General features: G+C 42.8%; 1 protein-coding gene across 2 annotated transcripts in view; it reads left to right on the forward strand.

Annotated features, from left to right (window-relative positions):
- The first annotated feature begins 6,227 nt into the window (after positions 1-6,227).
- The window catches only part of GPC6 (glypican 6), a 1,181,547-nt gene continuing 1,165,170 nt past the window's right edge, over positions 6,228-22,604 (forward strand). Inside the window, exon 1 of one of the 2 annotated variants that reach the window (XM_065902149.1) lies at positions 6,228-7,023. In XM_065902149.1, the coding sequence (XP_065758221.1) occupies positions 6,864-7,023 (160 nt within the window). In that variant the 5' untranslated portion in view covers positions 6,228-6,863. The remainder of the gene's footprint in view (positions 7,024-22,604) is intronic. The other variant, XM_065902148.1, reaches the window with a different exon arrangement.

The raw sequence follows: 22,604 nt of genomic DNA on the forward strand, positions 1-22,604 counted from the left end.
AATCTGCAATAGGATTTTCATCTGTGCCACTCTTTTACATTTATGTATCTGATTTGGAAACATTTCAGAAACATGTGAGCTTTAAATAATGATATTATTGAAGGATTCTATTAATATTGTGAGCCATAAAGTCAAAATGAAATGCTATTCCTTATATATAATAAGCTTTTCTAATGATGGTCTAAATTGATGCTTAGCTAGTACTCTATTTGCCAAGATTGTTCCAAGGCAGAGAGTGATTGTAAAACCAAGTTTATAAACTAAATATTTTATTACTTAATATTTAAATGAATAGCCTAAAGTGTATTTCTAGGCATGAAATGGGCTTCCATGGTGGCTCAGATGGTAAAGAATCTGCCTATAATGTGGGAGACCTGGGTTCGATCCCTGGGTTGGGAAGATCTGCTAGAGGAGGGCATGGCAACCCACTCCAGTATTCTTGCCTGGAGAATCCCCAGGGACAGAGGAGCCTGGCGGGCTACAGTCCATGGGGTTGCAGAGTCAGACATGACTGAGTGACTAAGCACACAGAGGCATGAAATAACCTAAGATATATATCCAGCTGAGAAACTCACAATCAATGGAAAGGAGATTTCTGGATCACTAATAAATATGAAAAATTTTAAATAGCATGTCAATCATTGTTATGCCTTAACATATTTTCTGTTTATACCTTCTTGGCGACTGTTATTAACATTCTAAGTAAATATGAGTAGTGCTTAAGAATACAGGAAATACTTGCATTATGTTTCTAGCATACATATATGAAAACTAAATATAATTAAATAATTAGAGCTCTTCCAATTCCCTTGGCTAAACTCTGACATAACTATTAGGCAAAAATTTGATGAAGCATATCATAATATTCTCTCCTCAGAAGCTAAGTAACTCTGGCATTGGAGCCTTAGACGAATATTGTAAAATATGAAAAATCTGTGGTCCCTCTGCGTGGTCCCTTGAGATAATTAGCAACCCAGCTGGTTCTCAGTTGCCCTAAAGATATAATTTTAATGGGTTTATATTAGTAGTAGGTAAGCTCATAAGGCTCAGTAAATGTTAAATAGATTACTAGGATTTGGTTTGGTATACCGGGATGGGGAATACGTGTAACTCTATGGCTGATTCATATCAATGTATGACAAAACCCACTGAAAAAAAAAAAAAAAAAAAATAAATAAATAAAAAAAAAAGAAAAAAAAAACTTGATAAGAAAATTAAACACTATTTCTACCAGTTTTGGTCATTATTTACCCAAATTTACCTTTCTTTCTCTGTAACTCAGCAACCTTCCCTTTATGAAGGCATCTGGCAGAACTACTGTTGCTACATTTCTGATGACTTTTTCATTACAGGCCCTTGTTTTTCAAGAGGCAGGTTAACTAAGCAATTTTGATTTGCGCCAAGCTGAGATGTGGAATAGACACTTGAAGTCCGTTCTCTTGTTTTCATAAGATTTCATTTGAACTTATTTGTGCTACTTGATCTAAATCCACAAAGAAAAGAAAAAAAAAAACTTAAAAATTCATTCAGCTTCACATTCACGAATTGGTGCAACTGAGCAAAGGAATTACTTGTGTAATTGCCTCTTTTCCCCTTATTCATGACTTAAAAAAAAAATTATTCACAATGAAAAACTTCATACCTCAATGTCGCTATGTTTTTGTAAGAAATATTAACGCCCATTTGTTTTACATGCATGAGATAATGGTGAGACCCCTTTACTTTGTAAGGCATGGCACAAGTATCATCATCTGCATTTACTAGAAATTTGAGATATTCATTTTAAAACAGTATCTTTCTCATCATAAGTACTCACATTTACTGTATAAAACTTATAGAATGTAGAAAAGAAAGAGGAATATAAAATCAACCTACCAGGGACTTCCCTGGTGATCCAGTGGCTAAGACTCTGTGCTCCCAATGCAGAGGGCCTGGGTTCAATCCCTGGTCAAGGAACTAGATCCCGCATGCTGCAACTAAGACCCAGCCCAGCCAAATAAATAATTAAGTAAATAAATATTAAAAAAAAATTAAAATCAACCTACCTAATGCTATTACATTAAATTTCTTTCTTTTTTTTTTTTTTTACATTAAATTTCAATCTCTTTCTATGTCTCATGTTGTATTCTTGTTGTAGTCTTAGGAGCTTCTTTGGGAAAGCCCATCCCTTTCCACTTTCACATAGAGTTGTCACACAGCAGTAATGAGTTACCCCTGATGTTTCAGTATTCCCTCCACCTAGTTCACATACAATTCCATGTAGTATGGCATCCACTTCATTACTTCACTAGAATGTTTCTGTTGAAGTTTCCAGGCAGCCTATCATTGTCCATGTACTATTTTCTCCAACTTCCTTGGCTTTGATGTTCCCTGGGATTTGCTTCATCTTTGGAAATCTTCTAACTTGAATTCCATGATGCTACTTCATTTTTGTTCACTTCTTATATTTGCAACCAACCCCTATCTGTTGCCTTCATTTCCCTTGCTTTTCCTTTAGGTTACTATAGTCATTGATTTACTTTCATTTGTCAGTAACAGAGTAGCCAAATGACAGTGGCATAAACTACAGGATATTTATGAATTATTTAACAAGAAGTTAAGAGGTTGGCAGTCGGAGGGCTGATTGTGTGGCTCAGGACAGGAGCCCAGGATCTAGTTTCTTTCCACCCTCTGGTCTGTCATTCTCTATCCCTTGGTAATGTCTTGTCTCCTACTCACAAGATGGCCAACTAGCTCTAAGAAGACAGGTGTCTGTGTGCATGCTCAGTGTCCAGCTCTTTGCAACTCTATGGACTGTAGCCCACCAGGTTCCTCTGTCCGTGGGATTTTCCAAGCAAGAATACTGGAGTGAGTTGCCATTTCCTTCTCCAGGGGATCTTCCTGACCCAGGAATCGAACCTACTTCTCTTGCATCTCCTGCATGGGCAGGCTAGTTGTTTCCCACTGTCCCACCTGAGGAGGCAGAGGCAAAAAGACCTCTCTGTTCCTATATGTCTTTCCTTTAATCAGGAAAAATGCTTTTCTCATAAATCTTTTCCTTAGATCTCATTGGGCAACAAAACATTCTAGTGAAGTTAGGCGCACCCCTGCACTATTTAATGAAAAGGGAAATTTTCATGACTTGCTTCTGGGTTCTTTCCATCCTCCAAGGGATGACCATTTGTGATTCATCCCTTGGTCCTGGCATAATGCCCTGAACACAGTGGGGATTAGGGTAGCAAGAAAGAAGAGCCAATGATCATGGAGTGGATACCTGACGGGGTAACTCTGCCCACCTGTCAACGGTGGCTGCTCCTTAGAGATTTAATCTTCTTGTCTCCATATCTCAGCCTCTGAGGCTCCATTCATCTTATGCCCAGAGGGACTGTTGTGAAATAAACAGCTGGGATATGAATGTGCTGTATAAACAGGAATCTTAAGTCCTAGTAAATACTACATTTTCCTAATGAGACTCACAGTTTTGAAATAACGTTTTAGTAACTTTTTTTTTGTATGTATTGAACCAAGGACCAAACGGTGCTAATCCTTTCTGCAAAATGTATCTTCACCTTCTTTCCATTTACTATCTTCCTGTTCTGGTCTCAGTCGCCTGAAATCTTGACCACTCTGCCAGGGTTCTATGCGTTTCTCCTACTGACCTTTCTCTTGCTCTATGTGCTTGCTTCCTTAGGTGTGAGGTTCTTCATGATCTAACTTCTTTTTCCTATGACGCACAATATAAACAGTACTGTCAGGGTTCAAGTCTCTCAGCCAGACTCTCTCTTTTTCTTTTTTCTATCTAAACCAAATGCCAACATCTCCTTAATATGAGTTCTCATCTTTCTAGTCAAAGCTCTTCTATAAATGCCCATGACCTTCAAGGCTCATTCCAATACCTCATCCAGGCTCTACTATTGCCCTTAGCTGGAAAGTTTGACTTAATTTCTCACACCACCTCACACAGTGCGACACTATCCAGTGAGTGGACCAGGAAGGTTTGAGAGCATCGGTAAAGCAAGTTACTTAATTCTTTGGTCTGATTGGAATTTATAAGTTCAATTCAGTTCAGTCACGCAGTCGTGTCTGACTCAGCCATGTCTGACCCTTTGTGACCTCATGAACTGCAGCACGCCAGACTTCCCTGTCTGTCACCAACTACCTGAGCTTGCTCAAACTCATGTCCATCGAGTTGGTGATGCCATCCAACCATCTCATCCTCTGTCGTCCCCTTCTCCTCCTTCCTTCAATCTTTCCCAGCATCAAGGTCTTTTCCAAGGAGTCAATTCTTTGCATCAGGTGGCTAAGGTATTGGAGTTGCAGTATTGGAATTTATAAACCTACCTTAAACTGTTTCACCCTTCTGATGGGATTAAACTAATCTATGTTTGATTAAGTTATAATTCTTTCCATACTAGCCTTCCTACAAGTCTAGGACCTATGTTCAATAACCTAGGGCTGTATCATTGCATTGAATGCTTATTAAATCCTTAATGATTTTCAAATATCTTAAAATACATATACTATGTTATTACCCCCTCTTCCTCCACTTCAAATGTCCTTTCTATTGCATTACTTGCTATATATTGCGAGAATAATGGTAAACTACAGTGAGTACCAATGTGTGAGGAGAGAATAAGTTATGTGTGTAATCACTCCCCTCCTCTGGAGTGCAAGATGCCTACCACCTGTCTCTGACAAAAACAGAAGTTTGAGGGTCATGTCAAATATCATAGAAATAATGACTTGGCTACAGCATTCCCTAATCCTGCCCATCTTATCCTTTGTCCACTATGACACAAGAGGATATTTTGTTTCATCCTGATTTCAGACTTTGAGGGAAATAAATTCAAGTCACTTGAGGCCTACCAGTTAGTACAATATTGTGAAGGCAAAAATTATGCTGAAATTTTAAGAGGAAAAAAATATGATTGAACTTTTCAGAAAGAAATACTTGTCTATGGAACTTTCAAGAGGGAAAAATTAACTCGTAAAGAAGAGAAACTCATTTTTAAGCATTTTCATAGTTTAAATCAGGTTGGATCTTGAACTTGGGAGTCTTTTTGATGGAGTAAGAGAGGAGGAATTTATTAAAGAGAGGAAGAAGAGGTATCTAATGTGTTGTAATGATGATGAAGATGACTATGACAGTAGTCATGATAACAAACAAATTTCATGGTCAGTCTGGTCATTAAGAGCTGTCATCTGAAAAACATAGCTTTATAGAGAAGGTCCAAAAAACTGGACGTTACCCTACAATTATTTCTGAATAATGAGCTGACCCAAACACACACAGACACAAAAGTAAGCATTATCTTCTTTTTGGTCTTGCTGTTAGTAGTTGCATGAGTTTTGGGTTTCAATACATATTCCGGCCCAGCAAAGTTCATTAAGATAAGAAAATTGATAAGAATTTTCATTTTTATCCCATTTCACAAAACTTGAGTATAAGGCAGGAGCAAAGAAGTGAACAGATTCTCCACTTTGGAAGAAAATGCTAAGTCTAGTACGTGAAAACCTTTAAAGCAAGCAAAGCCCTCACAGCCCTCCCCAATATCTTCCTTCATGTACCCCACTGACCATTGCTCTTTTTTTCTCACTGCTTCCTTGTTCTGCTGCTTCGTCCCTTTCCTGTTCATCCACACGCTAGAAATCTGAGATAATGATTTTTGATCCAAGATTATGTAACATTTGAAGTTAAAAGGGGGACATTTTTGAGTCCAGAAACCAAAATTTTAAAATTAAAAAAGAAAAAAAAAACTACTGATGTCTAATGTATGCCTGCGTTGACTTTAGAAGGAAAAAAAAAAAAAAAAAAGCCAAACAGCAATAAGCCCAGTAATTAGAGCAGCGACTGTGCCTTGCTATTCCCGGTTCCCCTCTAATTGTTCATTTCTGCGAGGGCTGTGTGTTCCAGTAGGTCGTGAATTGCTGCTCACATTTAGAGCAACAATTGGCATGGCGTTGTCCTTTACAGCCACAAAAATATAGTTTAATAACGTAAGCTATTGACTTAAAAATACTTTGTCTTCCTAGATGACTTCGTTATGGCATTTAAAAGTAGCATTTCGGATGAGAACGAAGGATGTGCAGCCAATGAAGAAAAGAGGAACGCTTCCCTTTTATCCCCCTTCTGCTGCCGATTAGAAAGAAGTCCAGTCCAGGTTTTGCCTCCGACTCTGCCTCTGAATTTCGGCAGTGCTCTGGGTAGCACGTTTCTCTCCCTCCCCTCCTTTCTCCTTCCCTCTAGCCTCCCAGCGTCTGTCTCCAGGATTTCTCTCTTCCTATTTCAGGAGGACTCTCACAGGCTCCCTCAGCCTGTGCGAAGCTGAGGTTTCCCCTGGATCTCGTCTATCCCCAACACATACCTCCACGCACACACGTCCCCGAGAACCCCGCGCTCACACCGACACACACTCGCGCGCGCACACCCTCGCGGTCGCCTGTCCATCTCCCTCCCGGGAGAGCCGGCGCGCGTCTCCACCTTCGCCGCACACTCCCGCTCGCCGAGCTCGCAGCGCGCTAGGATTCTTGCGGCTCGGAAGTCGGATCGCAGCGCTCAACCCCTATGGTGGTTTTTGGAAACATTTCTTTTCCTCCTTTTCCTCGTTGTTATTGCACCGTTTTCGGTCTGGGGAACTAGAGCAGCGAGGCGGCTGCCTTCCCAGCCAGCCCCGGTTGGCTTTGCCATCCTCCATCAGGCTTATAAAAGTTTGCTGAGCGCAGTCCAGAGGGCTGCGCGGCTCGTCCCCTCGGCTGGCGGAAGGGGGTGACGCTGGGCAGCTGCGAGGAGCGCGCCGCCGGCTCTGGCGGGCTTTCGGCTGGAGGGGCAAGGTGAAGAGCGCACGGGTCCCGGGGTTCACGGAGCTGGATTTGCATGTTGCACCATGCCTTCTTGGATCGGGGCTGTGATTCTTCCCCTCTCCGGGCTGCTGCTGTCTCTCCCGGCCCGGGCGGAGGTGAAGGCTCGGAGCTGCGGCGAGGTCCGCCAGGCGTACGGTGCCAAGGGATTCAGCCTGGCGGACATCCCCTACCAGGAGATCGCAGGTAAGCGCGGGCGCGCGGCCCGGGCCGGCTGCAGCCCTCGGCGGCCGCCCGTCCCCCGGGCCGCCGGAAGCCCTCCGCCTTCCCCCTGTTGCTGAGTTGTGGTGTTCACTTTCTGCCGGGGGCTCCCCGGGCCGCCGCGCCTCCGTGCCGGGCGGCGGATGCTCTGGGCTGCTTCTCCCGCGGAGGGGGGGAAGGTGTGCGTCTCCGGCTGCCTCATTGTGTGTGCACACGCGGGAGCGCCCTCCTTCCCTCCCTCCCTCCCGCGCCCTCGCGCTCCGCTCGGTCGCTGGCCCTGGCCGAGCGGGCCGGGGAGCCCGGGACCCCCGGGGGCGGCCGCGGCGCGAGGGCGGCACGCCGAGTCGGGCGCCCACCCCGCGCCGCTCGCTCAGGCAAACTTGGAAGAACTGCGGCCGCAGTTTGCCCAGCGCCACCGTCAGAGTGGCGCCTTCTCCGCTCCCGCCCTCGCGCCGGCGGGGGCGGTGGAGCGACGCGGAGGGCTCCCCGGCCCCTCGCTCCTGCCCTCCGGGGAGGCAGAGCGCCCGGCGCCCGGGCCGAGGGTGGGCGGGCGAGCGGGGCTGGGGGTAGGGGACGCCCCCCCCACCCCTTCCACCCGGGGACTCGGCCTCCGACGTCGGCGGTTCCGGGCGGCTCTGGGGAGTTCGCGGGCTGCCCGTTTCAGATTTGGGGCGGGCTTTGCCGTTCCGGCTCCCCAGGGCTCCCCCGATCGCGGTTGGTCACTCGCGGTCCGGGGGACAGCTCTGCCGCCCCGCGCGGCGCCCCGTCCGGAGCGCGGCCTCGTCCGCCCGCTCCGGGGAGCTGAGTCAACTTCAGCGGGTGGCTCGCCAGCGGATGCGTCCCGGGGGTCCCCTCGGACCCCGCGTCCCCCGGCCGCGGGTGTTCCTCCCTCGAGAGCCCCCAACCCCCGGGCCGGGCGCCGGCGCGCGGGGAGCGCTCGGTCTCCGAGCACTTGCGCGGTCGCTTGGGTGCATGTTTTCCGGCTCTTAGTTCCAACCGAACCCGAGCATCTCGGGGGCTCAGTGAATGAAACGTGTTGGGGAGAGGCTGCGGGAGCGCGGAGCTGAGAGGGACAGCGAGGGGCCAGGGGATGCTGTGAGGGCTGCTCAAACCCGGCAGCCGAAGTCCTCCGTGACCCCCAGATGCTCGCATCGGAACCCTGGATTTCCACCAGCCTCTGCGTTTTGCCCAGGAGCTGGCCTCTACTGTGTGAAAAGCATTTTGCATACGTAGTGGGATTGCCGTTTTATGGTTGATGCACAAACTCTACAAGTGAGGGTTTTTACTTATCCCGGAATGAGCACGTTTCTAGAAATGTAGGCACTGAAAAAACAAAAAAAACAAAAACAAAAAACAGCTTATACATCAAGCTAACAGCGCGGAGCATTATATACAGGGAGAGGTTTTCAATTCTGAGCCAGACGTAGGCAGCCTCTGGTGAGTCGGAGGCGGAACCTGTGGTGAATTATAAGACCACTTTTCTCTCTCTGTCACTTCATCTCGCTTTTCCAGAGCTCCTTAATTTGTTAATCAATGCGTAGAGAGCGACTGCCCCCACAGATCCGTAAGTTTCTTAACTCTCCTTCCCCTTTGTCTACTGTTATTTCATTCTTTTTAATTAATTGATAAGGATCAGCTTTGCCCTTTTTTCCCTCCCCCAGTCTCAGGGAATTCAACTTTTTAAAGGTTTAGAGTATGGATCACTTTTTTCTGGGAACTTTTTCTCCTCTAATCTGGGTTTTTTCAAACTATGTCTTTTAAACACACATATTTCCCAACATGATTTCAGAAAAGGTATCTCCAAGAAGAAAATAGTTAAGTATTTTTAAATTGCTTCTGTATTATTTAATGAATAGTGGGGCTTTCAGGAGACTACAGGTCTTTACAACAATGCAAATCTCCTTAATATCAAAGGGAAGGTTTTCAGTGTATATGATTTCTGTAGGCACCGTTGACTTTCCTGAAACATTCCCAGTGGTTGAAATAAATCCTTTAGTAGATTTTTAGCTACAGGTTTCCCCCCCTTTTTTCCATCCCCCCTTTGACAATTACAGGGCTTGTTAATTAGCTATGAATTTCTAAAATGTGTGCACTTTCTGTTAAATTCTCTTTCTAGGACTAAGGGGATTGTTGACTTTGCATAAAGCTTCCTGACTCTTGGTACCCTTTGAAATACTCAAGCTATAGGTCATTGGGGGGTCAGAGCACATCTGATAGGAAAAACAAATGAAATGAAAGGTACCTGTGTATTAAGGATCAACGTTTTTTCAAGGTAAACTTTACTCAATGCTACCTATCACTGTTGGAAGAATCATTTGTGTCCTGTTGTTAAATGAACCCACTCTTCTTCTCCTCCCTAGTTCCTGATATTATTTACTTTTAATTATCTAGTATATGGTGGTTATCCTTCCCTTCAACTCCTTCTTAGCCTTTGCCTTGTTTGGACTTTTAATGGGTTGCTTGAGAAACGGCATGTGCTGTTAGTCTGCCAGGGAACATGAATTTAAAGGAACTGCTGTTCAGATTTCAGGTTCATGAGAGCTGTTTCTAATTGAAAGATATTTGCAGGTAGCTTGCCTGGTAAAATAACTGAGAAGTAATGAGGACTTTATGTCTCATCATGACATTATTAAAGTTTTACTCAGAACTCACAATTGTGAAATAGTGTTGCCCTTTTCTATTCTAGGATAAAAGGGAATTCTTCAAACTCAACAGATGAGGGGCTGTGATGGGTCATATATAAAGTTTGACTCTCAGAGAGTGGTTGGGAAAGAGGAGGCCTTCAAGGGGCAGCCTGTACCATTAATCTTCACTCAGCCCCGATTTTAAGCCATCCCAGGCAGATCAGATAGACTATCTGTCCTTGTTTGAAAGACCTCCAAAGGAGTAGACTCTTGAGCGCCTCTCAGCAATCCATTCTGATACTTAGTAATTTTTGTGGTATCCAAACGTTTCCAGATATCTAGTCAAAAACCTTCAAAGCGTGCTTGCTTATTTTCTCTTGTTCTGTCTTCTGGGAAGATATTGAGCCATGTATCATCGGCTTCTTTGTTAGGACTGTTATTCTGATCAAAGGTCAGTGAGAAACATGCTGGTTTTTCTTCCAGCACCAGTAATGTTATCTTGTTTTCCAATCCAAGTCATACTGATGGCTCCAAACTTGTAAAGGAACTCACAGCTGAGAAGAGCATCTGCTTAAAAGGCTGGGCAATTCAGGGGATGTTGTTTTATGCTTACGGAGCCTCTGTTTTATGCTTTGAGCCTTTTTGGAGTCATTAATTACAATATGCATGTGTTGCTGACTAGTGGTAATTTATTGGCTTATGTTAATGTTTTTCATTTATCTAATATAACTTTACTTAACAGTCCCTTATGTAGAAATTACTGTGTCCAGCACCTGTGTGACAATATTACCCACTTTAAAAACATTAAACATTGTCTGATTGACTTTTTCTAATAACTTAGATACTGTCATTATCCCCATTTTAAAGATGAAAAGACTGAGCAACAGATAATTAACTTGCCTGAGGATGACTCAACTAGAAAGTGAGGAGCCTAGAATTCAAATGCAGGCACTCTGACCCCAGGCACTGGAGTCCATACACTTCATCTTGCCCACTGCCATGCTGTATTTCTTGAATGAATGCATGTAAAATCAGTTCTGTTCTCATCTAATACCTATGTAGCCTGTTATTCTCAATCACCATATGCTTTCACTCACAGTTCAAGCTGAGAATTTTTCTATTTATTTGCAACATCTACAATTTTGTGAATTTGGGTTTTATGCTGTCTGGAATTGGCTATGCTTCCACCACTAAATTGTCTGTGTATTTGTGCATTTTCCTAATCGTTGTATAGATGTGGCTTTATAAAAGATAAAAAGTAAAAACATGTGTCGGGTGTTTTTTTCAATATACTGGGCCTACTTTCTGAATATTGGGTTAGTCCAAAAAAACTTACTATAGGAAATTATCATGAGGGTTAGAAGGAGGAGGGAAGTTTATCTCCAAAAATTAGGGGGGAAAAATATAACTAACGCTGTTCTCAATAACTTACTCTGTCAACTTTTTCCTATGAGTCAGGCTATATTTAGCTCAATACTAAGAAAGCATAAAATTCTCTCCTGCCTTTTTGATATCAGTTTATCTCAAAAATATGTAAATCTATCTAAAAAATCTAAATTAAAAAAAAATAAAAGAACATTCTCTAATATTCCAGGGATATACTAGTGATTGTTTTAGTCTTTGTTTATCATTTTCAAATCTCAGAATATGTAACACTTTATCTTACCTGGCCTGGGTCCAGCAGTTCCTTCCTTTTCTTGGTGGGCTTCCCAGGGAATAAGCCCGCCCTTCTGCTCCCCAGCAAACCAACTTCTTTAATACATTTGCTGTTAACCCAACTCTTTTTTCAATTTACATGTAGATATCACATTAATGTAAATGAAAAAACAGTGTTTGAAAGTCTTACTCTTTAAATCTCCTAGTTAGGGATGAATAATTTAATTTCCATTTAACCGCCTTCTTCACAGAGTTCTGATTTCCTAGTGCTCTGTTTCGTTAGATGATGTCTTTAAGATCCTTTCGAAGAACAGTGTGAGGTATAAATGAATTAGTGGAACTTCAAATGGTTTTTTTATGATTTGTCAAGTCACTAGATTACGGAAAGGTTCACATTAATTCCAGGTATCAAAGCAATCTAAAATCTGGGCTATTAGGAGTACCACTTGTTAGACTTTTGATTTGGGAATTAATTTTAGAATGATCCTTGCAAACAGAGTTCTCTTAGCTGATTTAATTAGAAGATGATATGTCATCACTGAGAATAAGAGTTCATTTGAGTTGACTGATACACTTTTTTACATAAAACTCACATCTTTTAACTGTGCCACGTCGTAATAGCTTGTGAGCAGAAATGTAGGCCACTATCAAAAGTGGTTTAAAATGTACAGTGAGATGTTCTTTAGAATATTGTAGTATAAGCATTGCATTATAATTTATGTGAGAGGGTGACCACTGTTCTTTTGCAGTTATGCGTATTATGAACATTTAACAGAATATAAAATTATTGAGTCTTTTTAAAACAAAGGGACATACCATTCAGTCACAAGATTTTTATAGAAATATGATTTTAGAATAAAAACTCTAGTAAAGGACTTATTAATAAAATAACTCATTAGCTTAATCTTTCAGACCCACAAAAGTAAAATCCTAAATAAGACTGTTTTTTTCCTCCTTAATTCATATCTCTCAGAAGGCCAGCAAGGTGACTTAGAGTTGTCTTGCCTGTATAAACAGGAAAAATTACCATTTCAAACTGGTGCTTATATAATTTTGCAGACCAAATTCTGCTCTCTTAAATTCTTTAGCTGGTGCATAATGAGACTTTAAATAGTTTCATATTTTTTTCTCCAGTATTATTCAGTTTTTAGTGATTTACATGACAGTGTATGATAGTGTAGTTGACTCTTTGGGATGGCATGTTTGTAAATAAAGGATTTCATAGTATTAATTCTTTGGTGAAGGTTTAAAAACTAATAATCCTGGATGGACATATTTAAGAGTTTTGAATGTTCCAGGATGAAAAATATTTTTAGACAAATGCAGTTAGTAACAAAGAAAAATAGAAATTTGACTCCACATTTACAGATTATCCAGGCTATTGATTACTATTACAACCTATTGTTCATCTCTTTTAGGCATTTGTTTCTCATTTCTCTAATACATAGTTCTTGTTTACCTACTATGTGTAAGTCACTGTGTGGTGCTGGCTGTAGGGCACCAGGGAATTTTAATCCCAGCAGGGAAGCAGAAATTCAGGGCACCTTCAGCAGTGAATGGGCGAGATGAGCACGCAGCACTGGGGTACCTGACTCTGGGAAAGCGTTTAATAGGATCCTGTCCTCTGATCATAGGGTTATGGAAATGCCTCCTTGAGGAAGAGTGATGGGCTCTGAAGCCAGAATAGAGAGTCAGAGGGAGGAGGGGGTCGAGGGAACACACATTACCTGTGTGGTAAGAAGGCCCCGAACCCGGGGAAACAGCCACTGAAGGGGCAGAGGGTACGAGAGCCTTGGGAGAAGAGCCTGAAGAAGTCAGTGTTAGTCGCTCAGTCGTGTCCGACTCTTGGCGACCCCGTGGCTCTGGCCCACCAGTCTCCTCTGTCCATGGAATTCTCCAGGCAAGAATCCAGTGGGTTGCTATGCCCTACTCCGGGGGATCTTCCCGACCCAGGGATTGAACCCGCATCTCCTGCATTGGCAGGTGGATTCTTTACTGTCTGAGCCCCCAGGGAAGCCCAGGACTGGGTTGATGACTGGTGATCCAAGGTGGCCCAAGCGCATTGACCAAACGTGGTTTACTTTTTTGCTGCAGACACGGACCCTTAGTGCTAAAGCCTGTTGGCTAAAGTCAACTGTTTATAGCTCAAAGAAGCAGATTTTTAACTACTTAGAACCTCCCTATTTTGTGTACCCTGGGCCTATAAAAGACTCTTAAGTGGCTGTGCCCTTAACACCCTGTGGCTGAGCACCGTTGCCCAGAGACCTCATCCCCCTTGCCTGGCAGGATCTTCAGCGCTTCCTCTTCCTTGCAGGGGACTCTGGTGCCTCTGCAAGTGCTCAGCTCTGAGGGGCTTCTCCAATGGCAGCCTGTCCACGTGCCTCCCAAATAAAGCTTGTTCTGTCTGCTTGGCCCCGTCTCTTCCCTTGACCAGTCTTGTAATCTGTCCAACTCACTGCAGTGAATATGGCCTTTAACCCAGAGCAGTGAGAAGCGGTTGAAGAAGTGTTTTAATCAGGAGGGGACATGGTTTTGAGTGTTAGTTTGGTTGCTTTGGAGAGCACTGATTGGAGGAGAGCCAAAGGCAGATACAGGAAGAGGGGAGATGTTAACATGACCCAGAGTGGTGACTGTGGGAGTGGCAGGATGTAGAAGGGTTCGAGGCATGTTTAGGAAGTAAAATTGAAACCGCCCAAACCATCGATCAGTCCATTTATTGAACATCTACTGTGTGTCTGACAGTGAATAAGTACTGGGGTGTGTGTGTGTGTGTGTGTGTGTGTGAAATAGAGATTGAGAGAGAGAATCATGTGTCCCAGAAATGTTTATCAAATAAACAAGGTTATATAAATACTTCGACACAGGTCATATGTACTTTTTAGTGGCAACAGAATATCATGAGACCAGCAGAGGAACTATTAGGAGTTTTAGAGTCACCAAGAGAAAAAGATTTCCCAAATAGACCTGCATTATTAACTCTCAGAAAGTATAGAATTATCAAAATATATGTCATCAGCTGTGCTCATTTTGAAATTCAAGTAAAAAATGTATGTTTTTTTATATAGTGTACAGTGTAAAAAAATATATTTTTAAAATTTTCACTGAGATGAAGAATGAGTTTCCCTGGTGACGCAGGGGTAAAGAATCTGCCTGCAATGCAGGAGACCTGGGTTTGATCCCTGGGTTGGGAAGATTCCCTGGAGGAATCTCTAATGCTCTTGCCTAGAGAATCCCCGTGGACAGAGGAGCCTGGCAGGCTGCAGTCCATAGGGTTACACCGAGTCAGACATGATTGAGTGAATAAGCAGAAGCAGCAAGATGAAGACTATATTAAATTGTTCCGGGGGACATATGTACACCTATGGCTGATTCATGTTGATATTTGACATAAAACAACAAAATTCTGTAAAGCAATTATCTTTCAATTAAAAAATAAATACATTTATTAAAAAAAAAGGTTACTTCATTGCCCAAGATGTGTCTATGGCTAAAGTGGCAAATTACATGATTGACTATTATGATAAGAATCATATTAGGAAGAGATTTCTTTGACCTTGCTGAAAGGAGGAGGTAAAATTTTATTGGGAGTGTTTTAGTTAGGGTTCTCCAGAGGAACAGAACCAAGAGTATATATCTCTTATGTAAATATACGGGAGACTTACTAGATAGATAGATAGTTAGGGATATAGAAGAGGAGATTTATTATAGGAGTAGGCTCACGTAGTTACATAGGCGAAGTCCCACAGTGTACTCTCTGCAAACTGACTACCCGTGAAAGCAGGTGGGATAGGTCAGTCTGAATCAAAAGGGAGCTCTGATGTCCATGGGCAGGAATATGTGGGCATCCTAGCTTAAGAAGAGAGAGGGGATTTACCATTTCTCTGCCATTTTGTTCCATTTAGGAGATCAAGCGATTGGCTGATGCCTGCCCACATTGGTCACTCAGTCTGCTGAATCAAGTGCTAATCTCTTCCAGAAACACCCTCACAGACATACCCAGAAGTGATGTTTTGCCACTTATCTGGGTGTTCCTTAGGCTGGTTGAGTTAACATGTAAAATTTACCATCACAGGAACCTTGAAGAATGGGTCACCTTTGACGGAGGGCCATGAAAGAAGCCAGTAGGGTTGGGGTTAACTGGGTGAGCAAAATAAAACTTCTGGGGGAGAGTCAGAAAGGGATTGATTAAGAGCTTGTGAGAAGTGATGTTGAACAGATAGGGTGGGGTTGGAGTTTTGACGGACGTTGGGTGTCCTTGGCTTTATACAGCAGAAAGTTGATTATCCTCTGAGAGTCAAGGCAGTGAAGGAACATGACGAGAGTATTGCTTTAGGTCAGGCAAGCTCTATAAACAGGATGGAATAGAGAGGGGTCATGAAGAGTTCGGAGATGGAAGGAGGACAGCTAGGGAGCGGTTTTCGGTACACACATGAGCAGCTGAGGGCACAGATGAAGATAAGAGGCAGAGAAAAGGGTGAATGATGTCATCAGAGAAAGAAGAGGTAAAATTAAAAAAGAAAAAAAAAACTTTAAAAACTGCTCTGCTACTTAGAAGTTCCCCGAAAAAGGTTTAAAGAGGACAAGCCGTTGAAACTCTTGCCTGAAAGAATCTGTGTCACTTAAGATGCTTTTGGCTTCAGGTCACAGAAAATCCTGACCCAACTGTTTCACACAACCAAGGAGAGCCATTCGTTTACATGCAAACAAGTCTCAACATAGAGCAGTTCTAGGGCGGGAAGGTGGAAAGTGAACAGTATGACCCACTCTCAGGTTCTCCCCATCTTTTGACCCTTCTGTCCTCAGTCCGTCCATCATCCACATCAGCTACAAGATGAAAACCAAGAAGGCTGCTGGAGTACCAAGAAGCAAAGCCTCATTACAATGCGCTGAGTCACACCGAGGGACCATGCCTTCCCACGCGCATCTCTACATTGATGAGGCAGTCTGTCCTCGGAAGTCCCCCAGTGTATCACCCACCCTTCTCATTCCACAATTGCTTCCTATGCCCATGCTTGGAAGACAGAGGAAAAGGACTGTGGCTGTCGATCTGAACTTGTTGTTTAGTTGCTCAGTCGTGTCCAACCCTTTGTGACCCCATAGACTGTAGCCCGCCAGGCTCCTCTGTTCATGGGATTCTCCAGGCAAGAATACTGGAGTCGTTTGCCATTTCCTCCTCCAGGGGATCTTCCCAACTCAGGGATCGAACCCAAGTCTTCTGCATTGGCAGGTGGATTCTTTACCACTAGCGTCACCTGGGAAGCCCAAATAAAGAAATAAAACTAAACTTGAGTCATTGATTATTTTGTATTAATAGTACAAAAGGAGTGATAGATATTACATGGCTCTTCATGTGATGAAATTGTTAGTATAAAACACCATTTGTAAAATGGTCTTGTCAAAAGATTGAACACATACTCCTCAATGTTCATAACAGCACTATTTACAATAGCTAAGACATGGAAGCAACCTAAATGCCCATCAACAGAGACATGGATAAAGAAGATATATATAATGGAATATTACTCTATACCTGCTTGGAAGAGAAAGGAAAAGGACTGTGGCTGTTGACCTGAGCTAGTCACAGATATACAGTAAGAGGGCTGATAGCCTTTTGCATTTTCATGACCACTAAATTGGTTACTTAATCTTTATAATCTTAATAAGAATCCCGAGGAGTTGAGGGGTAATGGAGAAACTGAGAGGGATGACTTAGACTATCTGAATTAATTAAATATTTAGCATTCTTGCTTTAGACCCATTTCTCAACACTGGCCAGTGGTGAACTAATGCATGTAAAATGATTGGCTGTCTAGAGGGTAGTGTGTGGGGAGACCTGATTTGTAGCATTTGCCAATTTTTATGGTCTACATGTTCCCACCATGGCCAATTTTGAGCCACTAACAGATTAACAACCAGCTCACAAAATTCCAGAAAATTTAACAACTGGCTTTTTTGAGTTGTTGGAAGGAACCAGGGCTTATCCTGGAATCATATGAGATATTAAAAAAAAAAAAAAAGAAACCTACAATTGGGCTTCATCTTCAGATATTCTGACTTAAGGGGTCTGGGAAGGTAGTCTCCCTCCCTTCCTCCCTCCTTCTCCTTTTTAAAATTTCCCAAGGAATTCTGATGTGCATGTGGGGAGGAGGGCCAGTGATCTGGAGCAGTGCTTCATACACATTGTCATGCGTCAGATCACTGGAGGACTTCTCAAATGCCTGGGCCCTACCCCCCAAGTTTCTGATTCAGTAGTTCCAGAACAGGGCCTGGAATTTACATCTTTAGCAAGTTCCGGGGTGATGTTGATACTGTCGATCCTGGAACCATCTTTTGAGGAGTGTGGGAGCCACACTCTGAGTGCCTTCAGCGTGGTTTTAAACACATTTTGTTGTGTTTTTTTTTTTGGTTAGGGTAGCCAGTTCGATTTGGGCAATGATTTTGCATTGTGTTTCGCCTTGATCTTGGCTAAGAACCTCCACCCAGAAAGCGTCTCTGCTCCAAATTGCACACACACCCAATTTCCTCTGCCTTCCTCCAGATGTCTACATTGGCCACTAGGGGGACCAAGGGAAAGCGAGTGGCTGGATTAGTTCAAACCTTAATTACCTGTGCCTGGAGCAGCCCGGGTCTCACCCAGCTGACTGGGGCGTTTCTGCTTGAGGAAGAGAAAAGGACAACATTGCTTGAAAGGGAAACTGGGAAAGGAGTATTTAAGTTTCTTTCGCAGTAGCATCCCTATTATTCTTTGCTAATATGGTCGGCTTTCTGTGAGTAAGTAGGACACATTTTGGGGCCCTTTTTAGAAGGTATCTCTGGTCAAGAGTGATTCCAGCCTCAGCTCTCCGTCTCTGAGCTGCTTTTTCTGTGCAGATTTAGCCATTTGTTCTGACTTCCAGATATAAGGAGACCACATTAGAGCTGGTCACTCTTCATTTTATACGCATTTAATTAAAGATGTAGCATAATGCATTCTGGGCATGCACACCTGTGTCCGGTAGGCTTTATCGGCTAGTGTGTTTGCTTCTTATTATGTCTCGGATTTCTTGAGAAATTGACTTTCTCTCTTTGTGTCCTCAGCAGAGCTGAGATTAGCAGAGGCCAGTGCTCCTCTGCTGAATTTCAGGCAGCTAGGGGTGTTTCCATTCAAGGTTGCAGTGGAGTGGAGGCCACTCTGTAAAAAAAGCACTCTGAGGTCTTCCAAAAAAGAGATGAGTAACTATCAATTATTATTTTCTTAATGGATCAGAATAGTGCAAAGTCAATAGCACTTTTGCAATGAACTTGAAAAAAAGCCACCATGCTTTTTTGGCTAGTATAGATGTTTGTAAGTGACGGGCCTTAATTTTTTTCTTGGGAAAGTAAGAAAATATTATCCTTTAGTTGTTTGCTTATCCTATGTTATTCCGAATCCTAATTGGGAGTTTTTAAAACTTAGAAATGAAACCATTTAAAATCACTTGATTTTTTTTTTCTTTTTTTGTAGCAGAAGTTTTAACAAATGATTTTGAGGAGTTATAGTGATCGTTGACATAATTGGAGCTCTATTTAGAAAATAATCTTTAATTCTCAAGTATTAATAGCAGTTAATATTCCTGAAATGTAGGGTTTCTGAGCATTCCTACTTGATCTGTTCCAGCCTCTCCTGTAGCTACATGTTTGTACTGAATTTAGGGAACATAGCTAACTGTTACTTTTACATTATCAAGTGCTAATGTGTGAAAGGCTTTTATTGTGCTTTTACTACTCATTTGATTATGTGGTTATCTTATTCAATATTCTCTCACAGACTTGGGGGTATTCAGACACCAGGAGGTCAAGTACTATGTTAAAAGCTTAGGCCAGTCTTTTTATATGACTGCCATAAAGAATATATTCATTTCGCTTACATTACCACATGGCTCTCATAAAAGGTCAATTTCAATTGAATATAATAGGTTGCAAATGGCAAATCTTATGTCATCAACAACAAAATTAATACATATAATCTCTTTTCACGTACCACCTTCCGTTTTTTAGAAAAAAATAACTTGAGAATTTCTTAAAATCAGAGATCTTCATGATATGTTTTGTAAAATAGACATATCAAAGTTGTATAAACATGTTTTTCTATTTTAATCAAGAAAATATATGTAAGCATATTTAAATTCCAGCTAAAAGAATACATTAGGTGCAACAGATATTCACAGCAAAAAACCATGAAATTATGCCTTTTCATTTTGTCATATTAATTTAACAAATTATCTTTGAGTCAGTTTCTCAGCCTGGGTTATTGCTGTAAAGATAAATTCAATATTGTGAGAAGGTATATGCCTAAACATAAACTAATTGCTATGATTTAAGAATGGCAATTTATTTTTATCCAGCGTATGCTTAGTAAATTATACAAAGGTTTGCAGTTTAACAGAGGGTTGACTATATGTAAAAATATAGGTTATGATGGTCTTAATTCTATGTGGTAACCAAGGGTGCATATTATAACTGGAATAACAATTTCCTATAACTGAAAAACCTGTCATGCATCTTAAAGTGAGTTTTAACCTTGCTAACCATGAGTCTATCAGGTACAACTCTTGACAAAACCATTGTGATTCCTCTGAAATATTTATTTTCAAAAATATCATGTATACTTGAAAAAAAAAAAAAGTTAAAAAATGCCTTCTATGTTGAAAGGCTTTGAAATAGTATTCTTCAGAAAAAAATGAGCCTCTCTCCAAATTACTATCATCAGGAAAAACAGAAAGATGGAATATAAATAAGCCAGAGTAGGCTTTTCCCAGGTTGACACTCCCTGAAGCGATCTTCATTCTGGGCTGCGCACAATTCGGATTTTAGCCTAATGAAGCATCAGAGAGAACCAGGGTCCTAAAAGAGAAGCCTGGAGGTTTCTGAAGTCCCAGACGGCCCATCCCCTCCTTCTGGAAGGTGCCAGGGACGCCCAGAAGGAGGCTCTGCTGTGTAGCGCCAGCCCATAGGTGTACCACATTTCAGCCTGGTTCCTGTGGAATTGATTTTCACGGCTCATGACAGAAGCTGTTTTCAGCCCTTGAAAAGGAAGCGGCTGGGCTGATCCTCACACAAACAGCAAATTGCTCCCTGGCTTTCAGAGCCTTCGGGGTCTGTTACCTGAAGGTCCTAATGGCCTTTTAACAGTGTTTCCAGCTGAGCAGCAGATGTAAAGGATACTGAACATTGAAAGCACTGTTCTTTTTTTCTCCTCTCCCCCCAAAGAATCATTTTTTTACATTGTACAAATACCGTACCCTAGGACCCATTCAGCGGCATGTTAGATTTTTAAAAACTGAACCAGATCTCAGAGAAATAGACTGTCGGTGCCACACGTCTGCCACCGTGGCAGGCCTCGTGTGCCATGAGCCTGCCCCCTGGGAGCCGAGATTATGTCAGCATTAGTAGAGGCTCCATTTGGTAATATCTCATCAGGGACAAAAGTAATTAATGGGGCCCCAGAAAGCCTCGAAAACCCCTTATACTTTCAGTTCATTCCTTTTGATCCTGGAAATGACAGTATATTTCTGGAGGCCGTATATTTAATTTTTAGAATTATATCCAGCCTGCCCTTGTTTTCCCTTTCTGGTGTTTTGACGGTGCGTTTTGTCTTCCTGCGGGGTGGGGTGTGAAGGGTTTCCGCAAGGGGCAGCTATGTGCTCTGTGCAAAATGAACTTGAAGACCTTTACACTAAGGTTTGAGCTGAGGGTGGTATTTCAGTCTTGTGGGCTTTGGGGATAAACATTAAACATCACTGAAAAATACTTTGAAAAATTGGACATTTTCCATTAAAAAAAAAAAAGAGAGAAATGGGATGTTTTTTGATTTCTCTTCGGTCCAAGCGGTGCTTCTGTGGTTCAGCTTTCCAGATGTCACTAGACAAGAGAAAACCAGCCAGGCTGCTAAGGCATCATTTCCCTCTCCAGGGACTCACCTGTTTCATAAGCTTCTGGAGGACCTGTGGGAAGACTGTGAGCTGCCGCCATTTTTCCCCCCCAAAGTTGAAAATATGGACACGTTGCCACTCTAACTTGAAAAGGCTTCCTTCCTGTCTTCCTGTTCCTTTCTGCTTCCTCCTCCTCCTCCCGTTGCTTCTCTCACATGACCCACCTGGTTTTCCTAAGGACCTCCCATATGCTGGATACCATAATGGGTGAAAAATTTTAGTGTGGTCGAGTTTATAAAGCTTAGTGTCATCAGTTTAGCTCTTCTGAGCAACAGTAAATCACGTGAGATACTTGCTCTGGTTTGGCGCTTAAGCAGAGTCTGTCTTTGACTTCTTGCTCTGTTTCTTGGACCTTTCTCTAAACTTCTCTGTGCCTTGGTTTTGTCATCAGTGAACAGGGATACTTAATAGTTCCTCCGTCTCAGAGTTCTGATTCTATTACATGAATGAACATGTAAGCTCTTAGAAGAACGCCTGGCACATAATAAAGGGTATGTACATGTGTGTCAAACAATGAACGATAGAAAAGCAAATCAGTCTCTTCCATGGGCCTGGGGAGTGACAAAGGGAGTGATTCTTCCCCGGGAAAGAGGGAAGGGGGCGTTTCCTCAGGCTCTTCCCATCTCCTGGCCCTGCTGGCCTGCACGGCTGATGTCTGGGGTTGGTGTGTTCAGTGGTCTGATCTTATAAACTTGGGAAGGACCTGGTAGCCTTCTTTTCTGAAGTCTTCACCCTGACATTGGCCATTCTGGCCCCAGAGGCCCCCTAAATCCCTGACCTGGCCTCGCCTGGCCTTTGGCCCTCCCGCAGGCTTGATTACCTCCTGGCTTACCACTCAACTGCTTTCTGAGCCTCCGGGAGGACTGTGAGGACTTCCGGGCCAGCCCTGTGTCCCCTGGGTGTGGGTGCAGGGGTGCAGCTCTTTCTCTGAAGTCCTTCCTTCAGCCTCCACATTTACTCGAAGGTCAGCTTTAGGTGGCCCACTGGGCAATCTCTTCCTGGGGTCCTAGGCAGAACTTGAGCCAGAAATCTCTGTTTTCTTTGGCTCTCCTCTAGATACAAAGCTCAGAGAGGAGAAACTGGGAGATGTGGGGAGCCATATTTATTTGCTGTTTAGTTGCTAAGTTATGACTGACTTTTGTGACCCCATGGACTGTAGCCCACCAGGCTTTTCTGTCCATGGGATTTCCCAGGCAAGAATCCTGGAGTCTGATGCCATTTCCTCCTTCAGGTGATCTTCCTGACCCAGGGCTCGAACCTGTGTCTCCTGCATTGGTGGGTGGATTCTTTACTTCTGAGTCACCTGGGAAGCCTGTGGGGAGCCATTAAATCCTTC

The sequence above is a fragment of the Muntiacus reevesi genome, chromosome 11 (genome assembly GCF_963930625.1).
Source record: "Muntiacus reevesi chromosome 11, mMunRee1.1, whole genome shotgun sequence".
Classification (NCBI taxonomy): domain Eukaryota; kingdom Metazoa; phylum Chordata; class Mammalia; order Artiodactyla; family Cervidae; genus Muntiacus; species Muntiacus reevesi.